The 14,420-nt window shown below is 46.0% G+C and overlaps 1 protein-coding gene across 1 annotated transcript in view; it reads left to right on the top strand.

The window, feature by feature from the left end:
• The first annotated feature begins 5,755 nt into the window (after positions 1 to 5,755).
• Positions 5,756 to 14,420, top strand: part of LOC121615249 (vertebrate ancient opsin-like) — a 62,419-nt gene continuing 53,754 nt past the window's right edge. Inside the window, exon 1 of the mRNA XM_041949519.1 lies at positions 5,756 to 6,128. Coding sequence (XP_041805453.1) covers positions 5,756 to 6,128 — 373 coding nt within the window. The remainder of the gene's footprint in view (positions 6,129 to 14,420) is intronic.

The raw sequence follows: 14,420 nt of genomic DNA, 5'->3' as shown, positions 1-14,420 counted from the left end.
AAAACAAAACCACCAAAATTGTATTCAAGGATTGCATATCAAGGTCCACTAACTAGCATTTTGCAGCGCTTTCAAATGCACAGATGGAATTTGCTCAGTTGTCAGAGAAGATAACTTTTGACTTTCACACTCAGCTATTAATCATCGTCGCTCTTCAGTGAAACAGTGGTCGAAAAAACACAGCAGTGCTCATCTGAAGACACATTCTCGTTGTCTGGCGGTTCGGAACTGTTGCGTGTTTTAAACTTGTTGTTGGCACGGGAACATGCACTTGATCTGACACCTGTCAGTCTGCCACAGGATGCTGCGTTGCATCATGAATCGCCTCTCGCCGGCCTCTCAAAATGTATTCTCAGGCGGCCTTTCCTCTCCACCCTTCACCACCCATCATCCAAGATATATTTTCCTCTCCTGTATCATGTCATGACAGGCTGTGTGTCACGCATTTAAAGCATGGGGCTCGAGTGACACTTGTGTCCAGATAAACTGGGGGCTGCTGCGGACCCTTGTATTAGACCTGTGGACAATAAATCTATATGATCCATGGCACGGCACCTCATCTGAGCTTCCCTTAAAGCCTCGGGCATATTAAGTTGCAGAGCAGCAGTGGCTACGCTCCCAAGGTCAATGTCAGAGGGGAGGGCAGCAGTGATGGAGGAAGGGGGTGGGGGGGTGGGGGGAGTAAGAGGGCATGAGTGGAGGCGAGGGAGAAAGGTGGAACAAAATGCCAGTACGATGGGGGTTTAAAACACACTTTCACTGCAGAGAAATGTCGTGTAACAAAAACATTTGTGTACCAGCTGTAGCAAAGTCTTGACACAGCAGTAAGCCCCTCATGTTTGATGACCTTTCGTTTCCCTCCCTACATCCGCCCTCGCCGCTACACATTTTCTTCTCTATCCTTTTCCTCTCCTTGACTCTGTGAGATGTCATCATGTTTTCTGTCTCTGACAATATGGCAGCGGCTGGACCGCTTGCATACAAAGATCTACTGTATACACTCTACTTGTAGATTATTTGAATGCAGGGCAGCGATACCTGGTGACACTTTTACCTTGAGTCGCGCATCCTTTGGGGCCAGCATAATGACAGCACGAAAAAAGCACCAAGGCCTCCATAATCTTTTATGCGAGGCAGGACAAACAAATCTAATGTACCGATTCCAGGCCTGATATTGAGACGGTCTGGAAGAGGAAATACACAGATTTACAGAAATATCCGAATATGAAAACCAAATTAAAGAGTCCATTTCCACAAAAGATAACCATTAAAAAAGCCACATGAAGCCAAAGTTTCTTAATAGCTAATCCTGTTCATAAAAGCATCAACCATGAACTCCAGGTAACTATGACGCTTTAAGTTAGCACTACTCTCAGGCAGGAGCAGCAAACGCATCATGTTTGCAACTTGCAGCCTTGCTTCTGACTTTCCATCCACAACCTATTCATGCTCACTTACATAGAGACTAGTATTGAGGAATGTTATATGTATGTGAACAATTGATGTGCTGTACATTTTGTCTCAAGGAGAGCCGTTCATTGTCCGGATGTACTGAGCACTAGCGCGCAAACATTCTGATCTATCAGCCGGTCAGGGTCATACACAGTTTATCTATACTGACCTCCATGACTAACTGTCAGCAGCGTGTTGTTGACGTACATCCTTCTAATAACAATGCTACTGTAAGTAGCTTTAGTGGATATGTGAACCTCTGGATTATACTGAACTAGACGCTACAGATCACAGAACAGCAAAACAACCAGACAAAAGCTGTCACCCTGATGGATAGTCAGCGAGTCATACAGCGTCACTAACCTTCTGACACCAAAGTTTCCACTGACTGGCCATTTATCATCCATTAAAGCACAGTTTTTAACATGTACATTCACCACTCACTGTCACTGTTAACACAACACACACAATTTCACTGTATATATTTATTTTATATTTTTGCACTATTTAACTTATTGTCTCTTGTATGTCTTTTTGTCCTATGAGAGGACATTGAGTGCAATGTTTCTTGTATTAACACACACAACGATTCTGATTCTGATATGTTGATTTCTGTGTTGAGCCTCCTGAGGGCCAAATTCTTTCAAATTACAGTAGAAACTCTTCTCGTACAACCCTCGTATCCTGACATATCCATAGTGGAGATGTAGATTGTGTAGGAAGAGGGAGGGGTATCACCGCTTGCACATGTGCAGCTATCAGCGGTAAATACTGTGTGATCCAGTCTGATAAAAGACACAAAGGGATAAAACTGTGTCCGCTGCTCTGAGGGCCTTTGCCCTCAGCGCCACAAAATATCCAAGAGTGCATGGCTGTAGATGTAGACTCCAGTGATCCCCTGACCTCGCCTCTAGCGCCACCTGGAGGTTGACATTTGTGGTTTGGAAATGTCTCAACTATTAGTTGGATCGCCATGAAGTTGGTACCCGGCTCATTCATGGCCCCCTCCAGATATTTCGTGAAGGGGATGCCTCGACTATTAATCTGGCACTACCATCGGGTCACAATAATGACACATTCAATGACATTCCCTTCAGCTGTACTCTGTGTTTAATGTAAATGCTAGCATGCTGCCACACACAACTAGAGTAATGAACATGGTGAACATTATATCTGCGAAACATCGGCATGTTGGCAATGTCAGCGTGAGCATATTAGCGTACAGACATTTGAGTGCTTGAGTGCAGCCTCGCAGAGCTGCTAGCACGGCTGCAGTAATGCTGTTCAAGGCTGATGAAAGGCACAGAAGGATAAAAACGTGCCTCAGTGTTCTGCCGTGACACGAAAAATCTGTGAGAGGAGGCAAAGTTTGGAGCAGCGGGATAACTTGATATCCTCAACAGAGAAACGATGACCTGCGCTTGGTCCTTTGGGGGGGCTCATAAAATCAAATTAGGGGCTGAATATGTGGCTGTCCTCTAACTTAATTTTGGGCTCAGATCTTGATCTGCAATTTCAGATTTGGCTGCGGGAAAGCACAGGAGACGACATCATCACAATAAACAAGGTAATACATGCAGAAACATAGTGCTCTTCAATGACACCATTGACTGACCAGCCGCCAGAGTGCCAATTTATCTCATTACTGTTTAAATGTTCACTCTTGTAGCAGTAAGTTGGTCCAGATGGGACCTCTCATGGTGGCAGACATGTGACTCTTTAGTTCTGAGCAGAATGAATCAAGGTGCCTTTAGACATGCAGCCCTGGAGGGGAGCAAAGCCCTTTCATGTAATAGTCATGCCGGTTATTAATAAATGTACCAGTTCATCTATCTCACGGTGGGGTTAAGAAACGAGACAGGGCAGCTCTTCAGGACAATATCAAAAACAAGACTGAATTAATATGGTAATAACAGTCCATAACAAATCAAATACATGGGATAATAACCATAAAACAGCATTCTCTGTGTTGACCTTCTAACCCCATTTGTACTTTATCTTCCTGAACAGCCACCAAGCTGACCTAGAAATCCAACTAAATACCAGCTGCCCAGTCCCACCGAGATGATTAAATGGGGGTGGTATTCACTATAGAACCCAAGTGTCTTAATTCAACCCAATTACAGGTAGGACTGTATGCGGAAGATGTCAGAGTAAATGTCATGGTACGGTTTTCATGGGTAATTACCTTGCTCCACTGTGACAGGGGGCTGTTTGGTGAGGAGGGATTAGAGCAGACCATGAAGGGGAAGAGCAAGTTTCCCATCTGATTCTGGAACTTTCCCTCAGCGTGCAAAGTCAAGTGTTGCAGAGGGCACATTTTTACCCGTGTAATTAAGAGCATTGCTTTAACACCAAATGCCAGCGCTTGACCAAGAGGATTTTCTTTTAATTACCATCTAATTGCTGACATTTTAAACCTCTGCTCCAGTTTTGTTTCTTTTTTTGGGGGGTGGGGGCATCATATCGTTGCAGTCTGTGCTGCATTGTACAGCAGCAGAAGAGCACCCAAACTTGAACTTCTGCGTTACCTGCTGCCAGATGCAAACTGTTCTCTTCGGAAGTTATTAGAGCACCTTTATATCTGCTTACTCGCACTTTAAAAACTGAACAAGACATTCTTAATATGAAACTGCCTTATTAAAATTAGGACGTGCTGTTCTCTTCCGCAAATAAAAAAAAGTCAGTTGGTAGCACTTTATCTGTCAGCCATGTAAAGTAGGCAACAAATAAGAGTTTACTTCAGCACTGCAGTGGACCTGGTAGTTCGTCCAGATTATGCCTTTCAGACTTGGAGGAAAGCCGAGGTTCAGTAACAGAGTGTGCATCTATCTGCAAACAAGGACTGCTGCTTCTCTCCGCCTGTGGTACAATATATGGACACCACGAGATGCAGATGCCTGGCGCTCATCATGTTTCAGCATTTCGCTGCTCCTCATTATTCCAGTCTGAAGCTGCCATCTCTGGAGTATATGTTTTCAGTGCTGACAGATGGAAAAAATGATGATTAAATTTCACAGATCGAATGAACCAAAACAGAAAAGAGAGCCATCGGACAATGGAAAATCTACTTAGATTGATTTCCTCTGTGGGGGAAAAAAAGCATGCCAAAGATCCTAACATCTGGATATCTGTGACAGCCCAGAGTCATGCAGAGTTTACTTCTGCTGCACCAAGTGTTGCACAGCGCTCCGGAGTGACCTCATCACCACCTTCTGGTCTCAGACAACACCAAATGGAGTCGCCTGGAAATCTCATCTTTGACATGGGAGTGATTGAGCCTGCTGTGTGTGTGTGTGTGTGTGTGTGTGTGGCTAAATCTGGATGAGTAAACGCCTTGTTTCCCTGTGCCAAGACTTCCCTCTGTTCCAAATAATGAACAAAGTGCTTCATCTTAAAATAAACTAAAGACGGCTATAGAGGCTATAACTCAAAACTCTTCATTAAGTTTGACCTGTGTGCGTCATTAACTTACCTAAACGCATGTTATAAATTAGACCTTGCTGCCATTTGTGTGGTAAATGGTCCTGAGTTCATTTTTTAATGCTGTATTTATGACCTGAATCGAGCAAATTAATCCTCGCAGCCTCCGCCTCTTAAATCATGTTTATTTGCATCAAAACTGCGATTAAAATGCAGGACAGGCAAGAATACACAGTTGATGAGTGGGGCGCCTCAGACAGCGTGTTCAGCACCGCGGACAGCGCCGCGCATCAGTCCGCGCTCGGCACCGGGAGACAGAGGACAGCTCCTGAGAGCTGAAGGCGCGCAGCTCCGAGCGCAGCGCTGCGCCTGAGCCGCATGGTGACGGTCCGATCGGTGTCCACGCTGCTCTCTTCCCCAGCGTGCTGTGCTCCGCCCCCCTCCTCCACCGCCCCCCTCCTCCACCCAGACGTCAGCTGCTGGAGCGGGCAACCGTGATTTAAACACGGCCAGAGAGGGAAGGTGTCTGTGCGAGAGACAGGAGCGTGTCTGGACAGAGTGAGAGTGTGCTTTACAGGCTGCCACACGGTGGAGCAAAGACTATTCCCACTTTTTTTCCCGAACACCCTCCCCTCCCCCTGAGCCGAGACACAAAGTTTTGACATCCCCAACAAAACAAACTTTTTAGTACCCCTCATTTCTGTTTGGCTCGACTTTTTTCCACTTGTCATTTCTTTTACAGCAACAAGTGGCTCCGAGCGACAGCTTGTCTGTGCATTAGATTTCTACACACAGTTTAAAAAAAATGCCACCGACAAATTAGCTGCCGTTCAGTGCACCGTGGCCGCCCAGTGTGCCACCGCCGTGCCACTGGACCGCGATGATCGTGTCCAACGTGAGCCTGAGCGGCTGCGCAGGGGTCAACAGCGCTCTGTGCGCCGGAGCCGCGGAAGGGCACCTGGGGGGAGGCTCATACCGGACCACCCTCACCCCGACAGGAAACCTGATCGTGGCCGTGTGCCTGGGCTTCATCGGCACTTTCGGACTTATGAACAACCTCCTCGTGCTCGTGCTCTTCTGCCGCTACAAGATGCTGCGGTCGCCCATCAACCTGCTCCTGATTAACATTTCCATCAGCGACCTGCTGGTGTGCGTACTGGGGACTCCGTTCAGCTTCGCGGCCAGCACGCAGGGAAGGTGGCTCATAGGAGAAGGGGGCTGCGTGTGGTACGGCTTCGCCAACTCCCTCTTTGGTGAGTAGAAAGCGGCGATGTTCATGTGTACGTTTTGTTTGCGTCTTTCTGTCACATCTGTGGATTGCTGTATATTTTTTTGTCGGATGAGGTTGAGAGGGATGGTGTGCTGTGAGCGCGGATCCTTCCCAGAGCGCTGCCTTTGGTAGATTAGATGCTGTTCAGCTTCATATCTGGGGTCGAAATTGAGGATTTTGAAAAATGAGACACATATTTGTGGGTCTTTGCTCGTACCGGCCGCCGTGATGTGCGCGGTGCGTCTTTCTGGTCGCGTGAAACTTTCAGAGAAAAGCCTGAAAATCCGCGCAGCCCGTGTGAATTGAATAATGGGGAAATGGTCATTGCTTATGCGCCAAATGCGACAACATCAAACCTATTAATGGGCCAGCTGATCCGGTTTGCATGCCTTTGCATCTGGACGTCTTTTCTGTCTGCCGAGCTGTTCCTGCCTTTTCTTTCATTTTGGGTGTGTGCAGTGTGTCAGCGCAGAGATCGCTGAGGTAAAGGTGCAGCTTGTGCTAAAAACCACAGGCTCGAGGCGCATTCAGCGCGGCAAGAAGAGCGACGCTGCGGATCATTGACTTCCATCCGAGCCTGCACATGCAGATGCGCAGCTTCTGCAGGTGACGGCTGCTGAAAAGCGGTCCTGGCTCCTCACGGTGCCGGACGGGTCATTATCTCCGGCTGACAAACTGTTGAATCACTTCCAAAGCTGCGCGTCCACAGAATAAGATCGCCGGGGGTATTTAGGGAAGCATATTTGGTGCTCAGCGCTCCCTCGGAGTTCAGCCATTTGTTCAATGTCATTAGGAACTCTGAAGCGCTGTCACACTGTCCCTGACCTGGGAGGCGCTCGTATAAAACAGTGCGCGACCTGCTATTAAATGGCCGTTAAATGCTTGTTAGAATATAGTTGAGCGACTGTGCCCGAGGCGAGGAAGCCTCATCACTGCTCATTTAGCTGCCCGTGCAGGTCTGCGGGGGCTGCGGGGACGCGGTCCCGGTCCGCGGAGCAGACTACGGCGGGGGCGTCAGCAGCATTTGCAGCTAAAGTCACCCCGGGGAAATCCGTAATGTGAGAGGAGACGCTGGTCGACCTTTGCTCTGGACGCAAAAGGGCGCAACGATGCAGGTGAGAAGAAGGCACAACCGGGCTCACCTGGACCCGGGCCAGGCTGGGACGCTGGGCCAGAAAGAAAAAGCTTAGTGTTTATTTTTGGACGGGCCAGGGGTGCTATATAGAAAAGTTGCAAATAAGGAGTTTTGTGCTCAGCTAACAGAAAAGACAGAAACATGCTTCTCCTCATTTGCAGAATGAGCGTTTTAAACCAAAATGCTCTGCTGTCACCAGGAGTCTGATTCAAAGATCTCTAATGAATACACGTCCTTATCAGTGTCACTAATTGCTTCAAAGGCTTCCCAAGTCTTCTAAGCAACGTTTGAAGACCAGGCGGCACTAAAACACTAGTTTCTCTGATGTCCACACAGTGTTAAAGCATTTGCACTGCTGGATGTTATGAACGCTCCTGCTGTCCATAGTTCAAGGAATACTGGCCAGTTTATGATTTGAAACCTACCTCTTAAACTAGCTGCTGCAGGATTTTGAGAGAAAAACGGGCAGGAGAGGAGACGTAGTTGGCATACATCATTTTAAAACTCAATATACTGTATATTTTTCCGCTTGCAGTCGGACTCACAAGCCCTGGGAGCTCTTCATGTTCACGCTGAACACCACGACTGAGCGAATCTGGCTAAGATCAGATGTCAGAAACTTCAGTCTTTATGCATATCACCCGAAATCCACAGCGTGAAGTGAAAAATGTGTCAAGCTATGGGAATGACAACTGTCATTTAATAATTCATCATGTTTTCATTACTGTGCCGCTCTCAATACAGCCCACATAAATGAATCATAGCCGCTTACATTCACGCTCATCTTCTTTTACAAATGAATTCCTGAAGTTCATGGGATATTGGAATAAAAACATGCCAACTTTGTGAATGGCTTTTCGCTTGATAAAATATTTAGAGCTTCTCAGAAAGAGAGACCGCCGCCTCCCTTTGCAACTGCACGTTGACTGCACATTTCACGCTGGACGTCCGCAGTCAGCGGCTGTAGCTTTAGTCTGATGAGGTTTGGGTAAAGGGCTCATAAATCTTGCACAAATGGGGTTTCCTTTCGCTCACTCCGGTGCATCGAATATCCTGATGGTTAAAGCCTTTCTTAAAGGGCGGCAGCTATTGGTAGTCACCCACAATCTCAGCAATACACTAGCCAAATGTCAGGGCTTCTGATACCTGTTGTAACTAAACATTTCAGACATTTGTCCTTATCTAGAGGAGCTGCTTAGCCACCTGCTTCAGAGTCCAACTGATGTTACCCAACTGGGGGGAAAGAAAAGCATCTGATACAAAAGATAGAGGCAGATTTTGTGTTTGGCGGTTGTCTGCACCTCTGTGACTCGTGGGACTGCGTATTTCCATACTGACAGCTGAGCTCGGGTGGACTGTGGGACAACGGGCCCCTGAACAAGCCCTCAAACAGGGGCAAAACACCCAGACTCAAAGAGACAAAGAGACTCTTTGTATGTCAGCTACGTCTCTTTGTAGTTGTTCTGTGACTCTTTGGGGTCCTTTTGCATCCCCTTTGTGGTTGTTTTCCGTCACTTTGTTGTGTCTCTTCATAGTTGTTCCGGGTCTTTTGGGGGTCGTGCTGCATCCCCTCAGTTATTCTGGCGTTTGCACCGCTTTGTTGTCTTTCTGCATCCCACAGCAATCGATTTGTGTCGTGAGTGACATTTTGCAGGTGACGTCTATGGTGCTTCCTGACCCACCGGGCTCGTGGTCGTGCGCCTGGTAGGACAGTAAATGAATTCATTTGGTAGCAGAGGAAGGATTTAAAGATTTCCGAACACTAGACGTTGTAAGCCAGATTTAAGCAGTGAGTCCAGCAGACTTTTCCCTTCCTGGCTTTTGTCACCGAGCCGCCTTGTTACTTTCCCAGATCCACTGCAATATTTTCACACAGTACAGTTAACGAAATTGAATTTTCCTTTGCTCAAGTGCCTCTTGAATCTGTCAAACTTTTAAATTGAAAACAGACTCCTGAGCACTACTTCCTCTTCCTCTGGGATGAGTTGCCACTTTCCAAAACAGGATTACTTCATTTGAGTCACATCGTGGAGAATAAAGCGAGCCATTTCTCAGGATGTACTCTGATCGTATCAACCGTCTGGCTAACCCTGGTGTTATGATGAGATTAAGCACCATCTGAAGATGTGTAACACTGACATCCACAAGGAGCCAATTTATTAAAATCTGTCTGACAGGACAGAGCTTCTACAAGCTAAAACAGAGCAGGAAGACAGACAGGGAGAGGGAGGGAGGGAGAGAGAGATATGGCTCGCAGACATCATTAGAGCCTTCATTGGTTATGGATGAGTAATTCCTCAATGGGCTCATAAAAACAGAGTGAAGGAAAGAGTGAGGGAGGGTCAGCGAAAGGAAAAGTGAAATTGATTTTTCACATGAATAATGTTGGGCGCACCTTTGACAAAGTGACTGTGTCTGTCTTCACCAAATATCTATAAAGCTTTTCTGAATGATCGATGTTCTTCCAAATTAGAGGGCATCACTGTCAATGACAAAAGGCATTGTTAGCTCGGTGTTTGGACATTGTATTCCTGCTCCCTCTTCACATCGATTTAGACTTTTTGCTCGCTCGCTTCTTGCCTATAAAATCTTACATTCTTGAATGGCTGAACAATTGAAGATCCACTGCTTTGGCTTTATGTCAAGAGCACAAAGCGAGGACGATTTGTGGAGACACGCGTGTGCAAATACACACTCAACTACTACTTTTTGCTTTGCCATCCGCCCCCTGGCACCCATTTAGCTGCTTCACCTCTCCATCTCACTCAACTTATATTGTCTTCCATTATACTGAGGAGGAGCAGGAGAGGATCTTTTTTCTCTCTTTATTTGACACCAGGCGTGCGTGTTCCTGCATACTGTTGGCTGCCTCCCTCTGCTTCGAGTGGACTCTGCACGCAGTCACTGGATTAACCTTGCACTCCTGTGCCCACTCCCTGCATACTGAAGGAAGATTGCCCTCCTGCACACACACAAACAGGCACAGGCACAGCCACAGAAATAGATGGACATGTGTAGAGGAAATACATAAACACCGATCAGCCCCGACATAACGTTGATAATTTCACTAAATGCAATGCTCTGCTGGGAAACCCTGGATCCTGGTGTTCAGGTGGATGTTACTTTGATGTACCACCTACCTAAATACTGTTGCAGACCAAGTCCACCCCATTCATAGTAATGGTATTCCCTGATGGCAGTGGCCTCTTTCATCAGGACAATGCGCCCTGCCACACTGCAAAAATTGTTCAGTAATGTAGTATTCATAGAGTGTGGACTCAGCCTCCAAATTCCCTCCATCTCATTCCAATGGAGCATGCGCAGGAACAGGTCCGATCCACGGAGGCCCCACCTTGCAACTCACAGGACCTGCTGCTAATGTCTTGGTACCAGATAAAGTAGGATACCTTCAAAGCTCCTGGCTCCGTGCCTCGATGGGTCGGAGCTGTTTCCGCTGCACAAGGGAGACCTACACACTATTCAGCAGGTGGTTTTAATGTTGTGGCTGATCGGTGTACATGTGCATCACCCTGGCACAGGCAACATCTGCCCTGAGTGATGTTAATTTGCTATGACGGTAAGAAGAAGTCTCAGCAGGGAGAAAGGAAGCAGAACAACAGCGCTCCGCCATAAAGGTCAGAGCGAGTGAGCCAGCTAATGAGGCCTTGTAATAAATCGTGAATCAGGGACTCTTAACACAGAGGCAAAAATATGTTGTGTTTGAAGGCTATCTGGTTTTCGTCGGGCATTAGTGTGAATAATTGTCTTCAGACACCGAGAGCGACTTGCCAAAGCTGTCATCCTTAATGCTAGCCAGACATTTGCTATCTGATGCAGACTTTCCTTTTGTTTTTTACCTGTTAGTGGTGTCACAGTAGCTCTGTGCACCTGCGATGACTGAGATGAGACACAGGGATGGGATTTATAGCGCAAACACAGCTTTAGTCAATCCTGTGTTTTTCATTCAAACTGTCTTTTCCTGGATACACAGTATCAGACGAGCAACAGCGAAACAGATGCTGTCTAACAGACAACTATGACAGATGCAGAACAACGATGCTCCTTTGTTTTATTTCAGACATTATCAGATCACAAGATGTTTCATTTTGGAATATTAGATTCAGCCGCTGCCTTTGATCCTGCCAGAGGACCGGAGGATGGATGGAGGGTGAAGTCTCAGCTCAGATGCTATGAAGTTGTGCGGGTGTCTTTGCATTATCTCGAATAAATTAGATTCCCTTGTCACTCATGTACCGTCTAAATGAGAGGAAGAGCTGCTATCATCAAGAAGGTGGACATGTGGTGGGATCAGCTGGTGTAATACGTTTGTATATATATGTAATATGTTTTAATATTAAAAGTGATGAATCATAATCATTTCAAGCATTGCCTTGTTTTACTCATATTGTTTACTTATGTATCAGTCTAATCATTTTCACTGATGCTTCTTATTATTGCACTATCCCCTTTGCTGCTGTAACACTGGGATTAATAAAGGACTCTTACTTTATTATCTTATCTTGTCTTACAACACTTTTGTAGCGCCTGAGGGCAGGAGGTGGCTGGCAGTAATACATTTTGATGCCTTTGTGTGTGAGCCATGGAGGAGAGTTGCTGATTAGCTTTTGCAATTTTGATAAAGTGTGATTTGATTTGGCTCCTCACTCAGATCTGGTTAATGGACATTGGGGACATTTGTAATAGATGATATCAGTCTGTCATCTCATCATTTCTTATTGCTGCAGCAGTCTCTGCCTCTCGCTCTTCCTGTCAGTTCTTTCATTTATCAGGGTATCTATGAGCGTATCTTGCTCATGCCATCAGGTATCCAATACACTGGATCAGTGGATCTGATGCTGACCTTATTAAACGGTTCAGGTATTGGCCAGATTAAAAACAGCTTTCTTTGTGAATGTCATTTTCAAATTCATCGTTCTTGCGGTTGCATTTGTTCAGTCATGTCAAGCTGCAGACTCTTGGTACAGGTTCAAACCCTGGGCTCATGTCGCCTCACATAACAATTCTTCATATCAGCAGATGGGTTGTGGTGTTGGAGATGCTATTAGGAGAGACAACACTGGACTGATGCATCCCTACACACACTGGCTCCTTAACACAGGCAAACAGAGAGGCTTTATCCAAAGCATCATCCATTTCTTAACAAGCTTTCTAAACTAAATAACAAAATATGTAATTTGCCATTGCCTCCAAAAACAACCCATGTGCATGGCCCTCTCAGCAAAAAGACAACCTTTGTCAGGACACCCGAAAAGCTTTCTCATGACCCTTTGCTCATCTGCCATCGCTACGGTTCAGGTTTTGTGAGCTTTAGACACAAAACTACATTTGTAAAGTCAGAAAATATCGTTTCTGGCATTTTGTTAGGCTGACAAAACTGAAAGGGCCACTTACTTGTTCCAGAGCTTCTGATCGTATAACACGGCCTCTGCAGATGGAGTGAGCTTAGTTGGAAGTGTAGATATCAGTATGCATTATTCTGAGCACCTTTAGGACAAGTTTTAGCCAACATTTTTCTGACAACCGAAGCGACTGAAACAACAGTTTCAACTTCTAAACAAACTGTTTGCAATTAGTAACCACTGCAGTGTACCTTTGATTTCCTGCAGCTTAATATATGTACAAACTGAAGCACAACCTCCCAGCCAATCAGAGAAGAGTTCTTTCTGTGACTTTGACAGAAACTGTAACAACTCATTAACCAATCAGAACTCGTCCAAAATGAATTCTGCCTGCGTGTGCTTTCTGCTCTAAAACATACTGGAACAAAGGCTACTTCTCTCAGTTTCTGGTTCAAGGTAACAAGTGTTGCTATTGCACTATACCAGTGATCGCTGATGACACCTGCCTGTAAACACTATCACAACGATTTCAGCTTAAAGATGAGATCAGCCGGTCTACCCGTTGTGAGAAGACAGTTCCCCTACTGTTTCATCTGAAACTGAGCAGAGTGCAGACAGAGAACAACAGAGGGAAAAATCACAGGCCAGATGCGACAGGGTAGCAATGAGCCGGGCTGAAAGCATTCTCTGTCAAAATATATGTGAAATGTGTTTGGTTGCTATGAGTCTGTGAGCCCAGATCAAACAGAAACACAAGTGGGTTGTTGTAAAACTGTGTTTACTTTCTAAGTAACAGAGCTAATAAAAACCCAGAGCTAAGCAGTGTAAGCAGGAAAAGCAACATGAGCACAATATCTGCGGGCAACAGACGAGCATAGCATTCTGTGCCAAAGAGAGTCAGCAGCAGTGCTATATACAGGGCGGTCAATGCATTCGCACACAGACGCAAAGACATTCTGTGAAAGCATCATCGTCAATCACACAGCTAAAAACTTCTCTCCATCTTCTTGTACTTTCTTTAACTTTTCCCCCTTCATTCATTCACGGTGCCATTCGGCATCCGTGGCGTTGGCACCTCGATGAAAAGCCTGGACCGCCCTCTTACAGGAGCGTCCAGTTCAGGTCCGCTTCAACCGCCGCTTAAAATCAATGGGCATGAAGGATTGCCTCTTAGATCGTAATGGCTTCAAAACAAACAGCAAACAGGATCAAAAGGCTGAGGGGTCAGCGTGAACACTGGCTCCTGCTGCTCTGCCTCTGAGATACTGAGAAAGCAAGACGTAGAAATATTGACATACAGTGTGTGTGTGTGTGTGTGTGTGTGTGTGTGTTCATTGAGCGGCTACAGAAAGATAAGAAAGCTTCTAGAAATCTTCGGTGGTGTGTTTCACTGCATTTCTTCTGTCCAGCAGAGACACTGCAGGTCTTTCCGCCGTTTGTGATTTAACACAGCGTGTATCTGCTGCGGGCCCCCAGCATGTGAGCTGAAATATTACATGTTTCCACAACCGCGCTTGCTATGGTTACATTATGCTGCAGTTTACACTTTACAGCCATGAGGCTTTATATCACAGGGCGCGTTTTCCTCACCAGAGTAGATGAACATTTGTCTGGCGGTGCATTTTGGTCTCTACTTGATAGACCCATTAAAGGTGAGGCACAGTGGCCAGGGTATAAAAAGGAAGAGCACACCTGCACCTGCATGCTCAAACAGTTTGTTTGAGTATTGTATTTAACTTCTGTTAACTGCTAATGTGATATGTTCTCCGTGCTGTGTTCC

This window comes from Chelmon rostratus, chromosome 12 (assembly GCF_017976325.1).
Source record: "Chelmon rostratus isolate fCheRos1 chromosome 12, fCheRos1.pri, whole genome shotgun sequence".
Taxonomy (NCBI): Eukaryota; Metazoa; Chordata; class Actinopteri; order Chaetodontiformes; family Chaetodontidae; genus Chelmon; species Chelmon rostratus.
The sequence above is the reverse complement of the archived record's forward strand: the minus strand, read 5'-3'. Positions and strand labels throughout refer to the sequence as shown.